The 13526-nt window shown below is 61.4% G+C and overlaps 2 protein-coding genes across 2 annotated transcripts; one reads left to right on the plus strand and one right to left on the minus strand.

Annotated features, from left to right (window-relative positions):
- The first annotated feature begins 1979 nt into the window (after nucleotides 1-1979).
- Nucleotides 1980-5963, plus strand: LOC107533922 (tumor necrosis factor receptor superfamily member 14). The gene is made up of 7 exons (XM_087820321.1): nucleotides 1980-2004; nucleotides 2089-2214; nucleotides 3346-3501; nucleotides 3608-3698; nucleotides 4567-4715; nucleotides 5449-5477; nucleotides 5688-5963. Exons 1-7 carry the CDS (start codon nucleotides 1980-1982, stop codon nucleotides 5961-5963), a joined length of 852 nt encoding a protein of 283 aa, XP_087676447.1.
- A 5283-nt stretch (nucleotides 5964-11246) lies between these two features.
- LOC148092328 (tumor necrosis factor receptor superfamily member 14-like) lies at nucleotides 11247-13526 on the minus strand. The gene is made up of 4 exons (XM_087820753.1): nucleotides 13321-13526; nucleotides 12798-12923; nucleotides 11511-11666; nucleotides 11247-11404 (listed from the first exon to the last, which is right to left on the minus strand). Exons 1-4 carry the CDS (start codon nucleotides 13382-13384, stop codon nucleotides 11310-11312), a joined length of 441 nt encoding a protein of 146 aa, XP_087676879.1. The 5' UTR covers nucleotides 13385-13526; the 3' UTR covers nucleotides 11247-11309.

Here is a 13526-nt window from a genome sequence, read left to right on the forward strand (position 1 = left end):
GGGGCCAAGAGAACTGCTCAGCGAGACTCTGGGCTCACTTACTGGGTAGGAGGAGCTTGTGCCTGGTCTGGCTGCCTCTCCCCTCTCCCTGTTGGGGCTTCCCCCCTCCTCCCCCTACCCCCTCCTCCCTCGCCCCAAGGCAGTCTGAAGCTAGGCAGCCCATCCCACTCCATTCCATCAATGGTATCCTGCCCAACCCTTGAGTTCCCCGCCTCATACAATGTTATTCAAACCCTGGAGGTTTAAGAGGGAATAAGAGGTTGAGCCAGACTTCTTTTCTCTTCCTTTCTCCTTCAGGAGCAGCAGCCGCAGCAGCAGAGACGGGATCCTGGGCCCTGCCGGCAGGGGTCCCAAGACAGCAGTTAGGGAATGACCGGTCCCGAGGAGGGACATTGAGCCTCTGCAAGGAGAGGAAGCAGCACCCTAGAACCTGGCACCCAAGGCTGGTACCCTCAGTCTGGTGAGTCACCTGCAATCCCCTCCTCAGTGCCTGCCCTGACCCTGTCCCTGTCCCCTCTCTCGGGGACCTTGTTCCCCAGGGGTCCAGCTCTCTTGGACTGTCCCAGCCCCTGACTCTCAGTTCCCTGAGCACTGGGATTGGGGGGCGCCAGCCCCTGACACTCACTTCCCTGAGCACTGGGATTGGGGGGCGCAGGAAGGAAAGCCGTGCCTCCCACCACCGGACTGTCCTCAGTTCCCTGAGCACTGGGATTGGAGGTGCACAGGAAGGAAAGCCGTGCCTCCCACCACCGGACTGTCCTCTGTGGACGGCCCTTCCCCCGCCCATTCAGGGGTGAAAGGTGGGCCCCTGTCTTGAGGTGAGAGCGCTGGGATTGGTGTCTGGGCGGCAGCCCTGCCTGGGGTGATCTGCACCCACAGCCCACAGCCCCCCCCCCCCCCCCCCCCCCCCCCGTGGGGAACTGCAGCGTTTGTGCACTGGGATGGCTGGGGAGTGAGGGGAAGGAAAGAGGTTGTGCTGTCTCCTCGCTTTGGAGTCTGGGTACCTGGGGTCAAGGTGGGCGGGCGAGAGCACAGAAGGCCAGGAAGGCCGGGCGAGACCTGCTGCTGTGCGCAGATCACCAGATGCAAAGACGTCAGGCTGGAGTCAGTAACCTGCACTCAACAACCTTTAAAAAGAAAAAGGCCCCCGTGCATCGTGCGGTTTTCCTGTCAGCTCACGTGTCTACATCTCAGGCTGAGCTCTGAATACCAGGCTCCCCGGTTTCCCCCAGGAGAGCCTAGGTCCCCTCCCAGGCCAGAAGTCTCCTGAAAGCTGTGGCTCCCAGGGCTCGGCGAGTCCAGCACAGGGAAGCAGCAAGGCCAAGTGTGTTCAGGCCAGAGCAGCTCTGGCCTTCCTGGGGGTGGGGCCCCCACTTTGGAGAGCAGAGGGGCAGAGGCTGGAGACCAGACAGTTCCCTCCCGCCAGGCTCTTAGGTAGTCAGTAGACAGTCCTGTCCTGGGGCGCACCTGTATCCTCCCTGCAGGGCTCTGTCACTACAAGGTCTGCTGGTGCCCATTTCACAGAAGCTGAGACTGAGGCCCAGGCAGCTCCCTCCCCCCAATGCGCATCCCTGTCTCTTAGGCCCTGTTCTTCCTCCTTCTGGGAGCCGCCCACTGCACCCTGGCCATGCTCTCCTGCAAAGAGGAGGAGTACCCGGTGGGGGCCCAGTGCTGCCCCAAGTGCCTCCCAGGTGGGTGCAGCCCTGCAGGGACCCTCTGTGGGGGATGCCAGGGCCAGGGTTGTGGGCAGGGGCAGAAATTACAGCCACTTCCCTGGGCCCCAGCCCCTCTATTCCTGGGACCCCCATCATGGGAGGCCTGGAGCCCCTGGGTCACAGAAGGGCAGCCCCCTGCAGCTTTCACTTCCCACTCTGCTCACTGTCCAGGGGTCGTGGGCTGGGGGTAGAAACCCATTATGGCCAGAGACTGGGTCCCAGGAGGCCCCACATTCTTCTAGAAAGTTCTCATTTCCCCCAAAGATGGCTCACTGTGGCCCGGAGAAGAGTCAGTCCCTGTGGGGGTTCTCACGGCTGCCTGGGCTCCCGCGGGTGCCCCCTGTTCTGAGTGTGTGCACCCTCTGGGCTGCAGGTTACCGGGTGAAAGAGGACTGTGGGGAGTTTAAGGACACACTGTGTGCACCCTGCACTCAGGGCACCTACACTGCCCATCTCAATCACCTGGACGAGTGTCTGCCGTGCCATGTCTGTGACCCAGGTGAGAACACTGAGCCCAACCCCGACCCTGCTGAGCCCCAAATCCCACCTTCCCAGCATGCGCATGACTGCAGGACCTCAGGCTGCCAGGGCCAGGACTCCCTCTCCTCCCAGGGGTGTTCCCTGCCAGAGATCCCTCAAGGGAGCCTCGGGCCTGTGGCCATATCTGCCTCTCCCCAGAGGGGCCTGTGCCCCTGCCCCCATCACCCCATCACCCGGGCCCTCCAGACCTTGGAGACCTATCCCCTAATAGGGCACCCCAGCCTGGGACAAACCGCCAGCCCGTGGAACACCTCCACCTGCATTGCAGGCTCTAGGGCCCCCAACCCCCAACACCCACCCGAGGGCCCCTCCTCAGGCTGAGCACTGGACCCTGGGTCACCTTCTTACCCAACGCAGGTGGTCTGGCCTGGGGCACACCAGGAGGAGGAAGGCCGGGACCAAGCTGGAGGCCAGATGCTTGGGGGTTCAGTGAGGTTGGGGTGAGCCTTGTGCTGTAACCAAGATCCCCCAGGGAAGCCCTTGTCTGCATGGGCTGGGCTGGGGGGACAGTCGGCACCCAGGCTGTCCCTCGGGAGAACTACCCCCACCCCCACCCCCAGCTGAGGGGGCTCACCCTGTTTTGTGGCTGCCACTTGACTACCCCGGATGCAGGATGGGAACCTGTCTGAGGGGTGGGCGACATGGGGCTGGGGCTGTCCTCTCGGACTCACCCATAGCTGAATGGTCCACACTTGCTGTCGGGGCCCAGTCTCCTTGCGGGGAGGTCTCAGTCTCCCCAAGAGGCCTGGCCTTCTGTGGAGAAGACCTTCCACCATCCCCCGCTGAGCACTGGCCTTTCCCTGCCTGCTGGTGGTCACGTCCCTTGGACCTTCTTTGGGACTCACCCTCTGTGGCCAGCACCTGCCAGCAGTGCCTTTTGGCTGAGCCTGGGGTGCACCTGGCAGGGTCCCAGCTGGGAGCAGAGGTGGGCTGGGGTCAGCCACCCAGTGCTCTCCCCAGACCCCAAGTAGGAGCCCGGAGCCTGGGGGCGCTGTCCAACCCTCAGTTTGGTTTCCTCCTGTGACGGGGCCCTCACCACCACCCATGGCAGTCCTTGCTGTTCCTCTGAGCTCCTTCTCTGGGATCCCAGGCATGGGCCAGGTGACCAGGCAGAAGTGCTATAGTTGGCGGAACACCGTGTGTGGCTGCGACCAAGGCCACTTCTGTGTGCAAGAGGATGGGGACAGTTGTGCTGAGTGCAGGCCCCACAGTGCCTGCAGCTCGGGCCAGAGGGTGAAGGAGACAGGTGAGCCACAGCACCCTGTGCGGATACAGAGCCCAGAGCCCAGCCCCCAGCCTGAGGGGTGGGGACGCCCCGGTGGAGCCCTCTCCGAGACACTCTTGCTCCTCAGGCACCGAGTGGCAGGACACGGTGTGTGAAGACTGCCCTCCCGGCACCTTCTCTACAGGTGGGACCCAGGCGGTGTGCCAGCCCTGGACCAAGTAGGTGATCCAATGGATGGTCCCAGGAGGGGAACCTCAGGGCTCCCCTGGGAGCTAAGGGCCCTCCCCCAGCAGAGAGACTGTGGGCCCCTCCCTGCTGCACCTGCTTAAATCCTGTGGCTCTCACACCACTGGTCACCTTAGCTAAGGACCCATGTCAGCACCTTCCTGATCCTGGAGCCCAGGGTGCTGTGCCAGGGACCCCACACCTGTGTTCCAGGGCGTCCCCAGGTGTCAGGGCTGAGGGGCTTCCCTGCCATTCTGGAGTCGGGGGGGGGCATAAAGGAGGCTGTCAAAGTGAGGCCCCCACTCCCCCTGCAGCAGGAACCCCCGAGTGCCGATCCCCGGGTTCCAGCTATGACCTGGCTGCTCAGAGTCTGTGGGGGAGGTTGGGGACCAGGTGTGACTGCCCCAGGGGGTGGGTGCAGGGGTCCTCTGTCCCAGCTCTCTCCGCCCTGTCCCCCCCCTCCCCAGCCCTCCCTGTCCCCCACACAGGTCTTTCCTGCTGTCTGCACCCTCCCAACCCCCAGTTCTGTCCTTTGTCTGTGGCTTTACTGGTCCATTGTCGACACCAGCTCTGTCTGCTCCCTCTGCCATCCCCTTTGCTGTCCCTCTCGTGTCCAGTGTCCCTGTTTCCCCTGGTTGTCCTGCCTCTTCCTCCCCCTGTCTTCCCGTAGCCGTGGGGCCTGGAGAGTCAGGCAGACCTGAGTTCACCCCCAGAGCCGCCCACTCACTGGGCCCCACCCCAGGCAGCAGCCTCACCTCTGAGAGCCCAGCCGTGCAGGGGGACCCTGGGGCCCTAGTGAGCGTCAGCCCTTGGAGGTGCCCCTGCCTCCTGCCCCGCGTCCCCACCGCTCCTCTCCCCTAGGTGCTGCGCCCCACTTCAGAGGGAAGCAAAGCCTGGGACCAACAGCACCGATGTCACATGCTCCTACCTAGTACCTGTTGTGGTCATCCTGAGCGTCTTTCTCATTCTGGGTTTATGTATATTTTACATCGTATTCGGAAGGACATGTGGTAAGCCACAGCCCCTGGTCCCATCAGGACTCAGGTCCCAGCTCTCATTCCAGACGCCCTCCCTGGCTCAGCCCCTCTCATTGCGGGGGGGAGGGTGGCATAGGGTGCCGAGGAGGGTGGGACTTCCTGTCTAAGGAGCCCTGTGCCACCAGGTGCCCACCCACCACCATACACCCCGAGCTCCCGTCTGCCCTCAGCCGACAGAGAAGCACAGGGAGCCCTGAGACCGTCTCAGCAGGGGCGGGCCCAGTGTCCTTCCTTCCTTCCTGCCCTCACCACTGTCACCTGCACAGGGCGCTCTGTCTTCCTGGAGCCCCAGGGTGGGGAGCAGGCACTGAGCCCAAAAGGCACAGGGAGAGGGGGGCAGGCTCTAGGGCTGCTGGGGGAGTCAGACCTGTGTCCTCTCCCCATGAGATGCCAGGGCCTCCGACTCTGAGCAGCCCCAGGTCCTGGGGCAGCTGCTCCCCTGGGAGGTGCTCACCCCTCTCCCTGGTCCAGGGTCAAACTGGGCTGAGTGGGGACAGGGTTTGGCAGCTGGCGAGGTGGCGGGGGTGCCCCATGTCTTTTCCCCTCTCCTGGCCCCCGGGACAGGCCTGGCAAGGAGCCCCGTCCGCATGGGTCTTGTGCCTCTGAGAGGGTCAGTCCCTCTGGGAAGGTGCAGGGTGAGACGCAGGCCGCATGGGTCCCCCCAGCTGTGGGGCTGCTCCCTGACACGCGTGTCTCTGTTTTGCAGAATTTCCGGAAAGGAGATTATGTTTTGAGGTATTGTTGCCTTTCCCCACCCTGGTGGTGATGCTGCTGGGCTGGGTGGGGGGCCCCAGTTCCCTGTGGGTGCTGAGTCCCGTGTGTACAGGGTGCTAGCTTGGGAAGGGAGGCCACAGCTCCTGCCCTTGGGGGCCAGGCTGACCCTGATCGTCTTAGGCCCGGGGGGAGCTGGGCACAGGGTCTTCATGCTGGGTCTCCCCCCTGCAGTGCCCAAAACAGCAGGCAGAAAGGGCCCCTGAAGCTGCCCAAGAAGCCCTGCTGGTCTCTAAGGTACAGCCGGAGGTCACCAGGAAGGAAAAACAGCATCTGTGTTCCCTGAGAGCGACCCAGCAGCGGATGAATGTCTTCCAGATCCAGATATCTGAGCCACTGCACCAGGCAGAGGACGAGCCTGGCCAACGCTCAGGGGACTTTGGGGACCGCACATACTTGTCCATCAAATTCCTGAGGTGCCTGGGCCCTTCTTCCCTCACCCACTGCTGACCCAGCACTGTGAGGATGCACCCACAGCCCACTCTTGGCTCCCCACCCACCTGCACCCCAGCCCTCTAAGCCTTATGGGGAAAGGGTTAAGAAATACAAATTCCCAGCTATAAAATAACTAAGTCACCGGGAGGCGGTGTGCAGCACAGGGGATAGGGACAGTGATGCCATAATAACCGTGTGGTTACAGATGATCTCTAGATGTACTGAGGCCACCACTCTGTAAGGTATGCAAATGTCTAATCACTATGTGGCACACTTGAAACTAATATAATATTGTCTGCCCACTAACATTTTAAAATACATTAAAAAGAAAACACCCACAATTCTTCTAAGCAAATAAAATGTGTCATCACACTCCCTCCCAATTCTGCACTATTTTCACATTTTGAAGTCATAAGCGAGTAAACGTATTGAATTTGGCTTTCATTCTGAACATTTTATCATGAGCATTTTCTCACAATATTAAAATGCTCAGCGATCCAGGCGGGTGTGGCTCCGTGGTTGAGCATGGACACAAGTACCGAGAGTCGCGGGTTTGATTCCTCGTCAGGGCACAGGCCCGGTTTGCAGGCTCCATCCCCATAAGGGGGTGTGCAGGAGGCAGCTGATTGCTGTGGATGTTTCTCATGGATGTTTCTGTCTCACCCTCACCCTTCCTCTCGCTCTAAAAAAATTCAATAAAAACATGTATTTTTAAAAAATGCTCGGTGAACATTTCAGTTAATTGTGCAATAAAAGGATATGTGCCAGTTAAGTTACACAGTAATGTGTGTGGTTTGATTAAAGAATGTGACCTGAGGATAAGTAAAACATACATGTGCTTTACCTACAAGCAGTTTACGTTGGTGAGAGGCTTCGAGAGTATGCATACACCCTGCTTCTCACCAGGCTCACCCACTGATGACCTTCCTGATCAGTGAGTGTCCGGGGGTCACCCAGGGGTGATGCAGTCTCTCTCTCTCTGCCCGGGTAGGAAGACCTCACCCTCTCCCAGTTTGTTTACATCATGGTGGCCTCATGACCCCTCATTTTACTCAATGGATTCTAATCCATGACCATTATTTGGTGCTAAAACTGTCCACAGTTTGTCCCACAAGACAGCCATCAAGAGGTGTGTGATCCCCACTCCCTGCCCTGTGAACTGAGAAATCCAAGCAATGACGTCCCAGTGACAATGGTGCCACAGACCCACATGGTGGCTTCTAAAACCATCCTCCATGGAAACAACCAGAGCACTTGGAGAAGGGCTGGTCCGGGGACCGGGGCATTGGGACAGGTCCTAATGTCCAAGGACAGAGCTCACAACTCGACACCTGACTTCCCTCTCCATGTGCATAGGCCCCAAAGTGCCCCCACAGGGCCCACTTGTCCAGCTTCCAACCTGAGAGTCACGTCCAAGTCCACTTACATCACTTTCCCACTGGCCCAGAGCCCCCCAGCCAGCACAGTACCTCCCCGTCTTAGAAGGCTGCAGGGTCGGGCAGCCGAGAGTCGCCATCAAGTCCCAGCCCATCTGACCAGAGCATGACGCCCTTGGGGACAAGTCCCCGTCCCTTGGAGGGGATGGTATGTCTGGCGAGGGGGGTGCACCCCTCCACTGTGCCGATAGAGTGAAGTGGAGCTGCCCAGGCCCCTCCCCTGCCACAGCCGAATCTTTAACCCCTTTGGGAGCAGAAACTCCCATTTCCTCACAGTGTGGGAGACATTTTTCTTGGCCTTCCAGAGGGCGCGGGTGTCAGTCCCCCTGCACTGTTTCAAGATGCCAGTCTTCTCAGGGCTGGCAGACCCCGATCACTGTTGGGCTCACCTGTGTGGGTGACGACCCAGGGCAACAAGATGGAGATTCCTCTTTTCCAGCCAAGAAGCATCATTTCTGTAGTCAGGAGGGTGCACATTATGGTCACTGTGTGGCCTTCGAGAGCACCTCACCCGTCAGAGTGTAACAGCTCAGAACAGCTTTACAGCAGCCCATGGTCCACCAGGGGCCTGCCTTACACATATACAGACCCAGGGTATTAACTGGGGCACTAAGGAGATGCTCAGAGCTCAGACATAGGGGGAATGGGGGGGGGGGAAGGGGGAGGCAAGGAGAAATGATGAAGGTGGGTTCTCCGGCTCAGTGCCCCCCAGTGGCAGTGCCAGCCCCCATTTGGCATGTGGTGGCTTGTCAGGAAGGAGCCTCCTGGAGGGAGCTGGTGCTCACCTGTACCTCAGTACACCTGCGCTCACAAGCCTGTCTCGGCTACGTGGACATCTCTGATGCACGTGTGTGTAGAGAGTGTCCCAGAGGCAAGGACACCCCAGCGACAGTGAGCACACCCAGGCCACTAAGGTTGGTTTCTAAACACCATTCTCCGTAAAAGCAGCCAGGGCTGTTTGGAGGAGTGCCTGTTCCTGGGACTAGGGCAGGGTGCAATCCAATGTGCCGGGCTCATCCTGCTGGGCCAGAAATTACCGAGAGGCCCATGCAACCCTCGGGATGCGTCACGAGAACCCAGGAGCCAGCTTATGGTGACTCCTGCTGCAAAAACCTGGGGCACTTCCAACAGCAGAATAAAGATTAGTGGGCGAGATCCAGGGGAGTAGAGGAGGAAACCACGAGGCCATGGCGATATCAACGGCGCAGGGATGACGAAGGGCTGGATGAAGGAGTGAGCCAGTGCTTCCTTCGCATGCAATGCCCTTCCTCAAGAAGAAACTCAGTGGATAAGCGCAGATGAGAACTGGAACCTGTTCGCCGGCTCAGAGTCTCCCCAAGCGCTCACCACACCCAGCCAGCCACTGCTCTGGAATCCTCGGGAGGAACTGGAGGCCGACATACCCACAAAGCACATGGGAAAAACAGCTTTTAATGAAAACTGGAAAAGTGAAACAGAACACAACTCCAATTTGTAAATCCCTTCCAAGAGGGATGTTCACACACTGTCCCATTCTCGGCCACGGGGCCGGCCCCAGCCCCAGGCAGGGCCTGTGGGCCCACCGTGCAGCTGAGCGGCCGAGGGTGGGGAGCCAAGGGTGTCCTGTGGGTGGGAACTCATGGTGCTGGGTCAGCAAGGGCTGAGGGGAGGGCTCAGGGCACCTCAGGAGCTTGATGGGGAGGCGTGTGTGGTCCCCAAAGCCCCCCGAGCAGTAGCTGGTCTCTTCCTCTGCCTGGTGCAGGCTCAGCCGTCCAGCATGGGCCCCAGCAGCTTCCCTGACCCCACATTCGGTCCTCGGGGGCCTGGCAGCTTTCAGCAGGGAGAGCAGACATGGCTCAGATGTGCTCCTCCTGCTGCCTTTGATCAGCTGGAGGGTCCCTCTCAGGGAACAGAGATGCTGTCTCCTCCACGGCCCTGGCGGTGACGTGTGGCGGATCCCGAGAGACCTGCAGGGTCTGGACGGCTTCAGGGGCCCTTTCTGCCTGCTGTTTTGGGAACTGCAGGGGGGGAGACCCAGCATGAAGACCCTGTGCCCAGCTCCCCCCGGGCCTAAGACGCTCAGGGTCAGCCTGGCCCCCAAGGGCAGGAGCTGTGGCCTCCCTTCCCAAGCTAGCACCCTGTACACACGGGACTCAGCACCCACAGGGAACTGGGGCCCCCCACCCAGCCCAGCAGCATCACCACCAGGGTGCAGAAAGGCAACAATACCTCAAAACATAATCTCCTTTCCGGAAATTCTGCAAAACAGAGACACGCGTGTCAGGGAGCAGCCCCACAGCTGGGGGGCCCCATGCGGCCTGCGTCTCACCCTGCACCTTCCCAGAGGGACTGACCCTCTCAGAGGCACAAGACCCATGCGGACGGGGCTCCTTGCCAGGCCTGTCCCGGGGGCCAGGAGAGGGAAAAGACATGGGGCACCCCCGCCACCTCGCCAGCTGCCAAACCCTGTCCCCACTCAGCCCAGTTTGACCCTGGACCAGGGAGAGGGGTGAGCACCTCCCAGAGGAGCAGCTGCCCCAGGATCTGGGGCTGCTCAGAGTCGGAGGCCCTGGCATCTCATGGGGAGAGGACACAGGTCTGACTCCCCCAGCAGCCCTAGAGCCTGCCCCCCTCTCCCTGTGCCTTTCTGGGCTCAGTGCCTGCTCCCCACCCCTGGGGCTCCAGGAAGACAGAGCGCCCTGTGCAGGTGACAGTGGTGAGGGCAGGAAGGAAGGAAGGACACTGGGCCCGCCCCTGCTGAGACGGTCTCAGGGCTCCCTGTGCTTCTCTGTCGGCTGAGGGCAGATGGGAGCTCGGGGTGTATGGTGGTGGGTGGGCACCTGGTGGCACAGGGCTCCTTAGACAGGAAGTCCCACCCTCCTGGGCACCCTATGCCACCCTCCCCCCCGCAATGAGAGGGGCTGAGCCAGGGAGGGCGTCTGGAATGAGAGCTGGGACCTGAGTCCTGATGGGACCAGGGGCTGTGGCTTACCACATGTCCTTCTGAATCTGATGTAAGATATACATAAACCCAGAAGAGAGACGCCCAGGATGACCACAACAGGTACTAGGTAGGAGCATGTGACATCGGTGCTGTTGGTCCCAGGCTTTGCTTCCTTCTGAAGTAGGGCGTGGCACCTAGGGGAGAGGAGCGGTGGGGACCCGGGGCAGGAGGCAGGGGCACCTCCAAGGGCTGATGCTCACTAGGGCCAGGGGCCCCCTGCACGGCTGGGCTCTCAGAGGTGAGGCTGCTGCCTGGGGTGGGGCCCAGTGAGCGGGCGGCTCTGGGGGTGAACTCAGGTCTGCCTGACTCTCCAGGCCCCACGGCTACGGGAAGACAGGGGGAGGAAGAGACAGGACAACCAGGGGAAACAGGGACACTGGACACGAGAGGGACAGCAAAGGGGATGGCAGAGGGAGCAGACAGAGCTGGTGTCGACAATGGACCAGTAAAGCCACAGACAAAGGAACAGATCTGAGGAGGGGAGAAGGGGGAGCGGCAAGGATGGAGACAGAGGACCCCTGGACCCCTCCCCTGGGGCAGTCACACCTGGTCCCCAACCTCCCCCACAGACTCTGAGCAGCCAGGTCATAGCTGGAACCTGGGGATCGGCACTCGGGGGTTCCTGCTGCAGGGGGAGTGGGGGCCTCACTTTGACAGCCTCCTTTATGCCCCCCCCCGACTCCAGAATGGCAGGGAAGCCCCTCAGCCCTGACACCTGGGGACGCCCTGGAACACAGGTGTGGGGTCCCTGGCACAGCACCCTGGGCTCCAGGATCAGGAAGGTGCTGACATGGGTCCTTAGCTAAGGTGACCAGTGGTGTGAGAGCCACAGGATTTAAGCAGGTGCAGCAGGGTGGGGCCCACAGTCTCTCTGCTGGGGGAGGGCCCTTAGCTCCCAGGGGAGCCCTGAGGTTCCCCTCCTGGGACCATCCATTGGATCACCTACTTGGTCCAGGGCTGGCACACCGCCTGGGTCCCACCTGTAGAGAAGGTGCCGGGAGGGCAGTCTTCACACACCGTGTCCTGCCACTCGGTGCCTGAGGAGCAAGAGTGTCTCGGAGAGGGCTCCACCGGGGCGTCCCCACCCCTCAGGCTGGGGGCTGGGCTCTGGGCTCTGTATCCGCACAGGGTGCTGTGGCTCACCTGTCTCCTTCACCCTCTGGCCCGAGCTGCAGGCACTGTGGGGCCTGCACTCAGCACAACTGTCCCCATCCTCTTGCACACAGAAGTGGCCTTGGTCGCAGCCACACACGGTGTTCCGCCAACTATAGCACTTCTGCCTGGTCACCTGGCCCATGCCTGGGATCCCAGAGAAGGAGCTCAGAGGAACAGCAAGGACTGCCATGGGTGGTGGTGAGGGCCCCGTCACAGGAGGAAACCAAACTGAGGGTTGGACAGCGCCCCCAGGCTCCGGGCTCCTACTTGGGGTCTGGGGAGAGCACTGGGTGGCTGACCCCAGCCCACCTCTGCTCCCAGCTGGGACCCTGCCAGGTGCACCCCAGGCTCAGCCAAAAGGCACTGCTGGCAGGTGCTGGCCACAGAGGGTGAGTCCCAAAGAAGGTCCAAGGGACGTGACCACCAGCAGGCAGGGAAAGGCCAGTGCTCAGCGGGGGATGGTGGAAGGTCTTCTCCACAGAAGGCCAGGCCTCTTGGGGAGACTGAGACCTCCCCGCAAGGAGACTGGGCCCCGACAGCAAGTGTGGACCATTCAGCTATGGGTGAGTCCGAGAGGACAGCCCCAGCCCCATGTCGCCCACCCCTCAGACAGGTTCCCATCCTGCATCCGGGGTAGTCAAGTGGCAGCCACAAAACAGGGTGAGCCCCCTCAGCTGGGGGTGGGGGTGGGGGTAGTTCTCCCGAGGGACAGCCTGGGTGCCGACTGTCCCCCCAGCCCAGCCCATGAAGACAAGGGCTTCCCTGGGGGATCTTGGTTACAGCACAAGGCTCACCCCAACCTCACTGAACCCCCAAGCATCTGGCCTCCAGCTTGGTCCCGGCCTTCCTCCTCCTGGTGTGCCCCAGGCCAGACCACCTGCGTTGGGTAAGAAGGTGACCCAGGGTCCAGTGCTCAGCCTGAGGAGGGGCCCTCGGGTGGGTGTTGGGGGTTGGGGGCCCTAGAGCCTGCAATGCAGGTGGAGGTGTTCCACGGGCTGGCGGTTTGTCCCAGGCTGGGGTGCCCTATTAGGGGATAGGTCTCCAAGGTCTGGAGGGCCCGGGTGATGGGGTGATGGGGGCAGGGGCACAGGCCCCTCTGGGGAGAGGCAGGTGTGGCCACAGGCCCGAGGCTCCCTTGAGGGATCTCTGGCAGGGAACACCCCTGGGAGGAGGGGGAGTCCTGGCCCTGGCAGCCTGAGGTCCTGCAGTCATGCGCATGCTGGGAAGGTGGGATTTGGGGCTCAGCAGGGTCGGGGTTGGGCTCAGTGTTCTCACCTGGGTCACAGACATGGCACGGCAGACACTCGTCCAGGTGATTGAGATGGGCAGTGTAGGTGCCCCGAGTGCAGGGTGCACACAGTGTGTCCTTAAACTCCCCACAGTCCTCCTGCACCCGGTAACCTGCAGCCCAGAGGGTGCACACACTCAGAACAGGGGGCACCCGCGGGAGCCCAGGCAGCCGTGAGAACCCCCACAGGGACTGACTCTTCTCGGGGCCACAGTGAGCCATCTTTGGGGGAAAGGAGAACTTTCTAGAAGAATGTGGGGCCTCCTGGGACCCAGTCTCTGGCCATAATGGGTTTCTACCCCCAGCCCACGACCCCTGGACAGTGAGCAGAGTGGGAAGTGAAAGCTGCAGGGGGCTGCCCTTCTGTGACCCAGGGGCTCCAGGCCTCCCATGATGGGGGTCCCAGGAATAGAGGGGCTGGGGCCCAGGGAAGTGGCTGTAATTTCTGCCCCTGCCCACAACCCTGGCCCTGGCATCCCCCACAGAGGGTCCCTGCAGGGCTGCACCCACCTGGGAGGCACTTGGGGCAGCACTGGGCCCCCACCGGGTACTCCTCCTCTTTGCAGGAGAGCATGGCCAGGGTGCAGTGGGCAGCTCCCAGAAGGAGGAAGAACAGGGCCTAAGAGAGAGGGATGCGCATTGGGGGGAGGGAGCTGCCTGGGCCTCAGTCTCAGCTTCTGTGAAATGGGCACCAGCAGACCTTGTAGTGACAGAGC

The sequence above is a fragment of the Miniopterus natalensis genome, chromosome 9 (genome assembly GCF_054644295.1).
Source record: "Miniopterus natalensis isolate mMinNat1 chromosome 9, mMinNat1.hap1, whole genome shotgun sequence".
NCBI lineage: Eukaryota > Metazoa > Chordata > Mammalia > Chiroptera > Miniopteridae > Miniopterus > Miniopterus natalensis.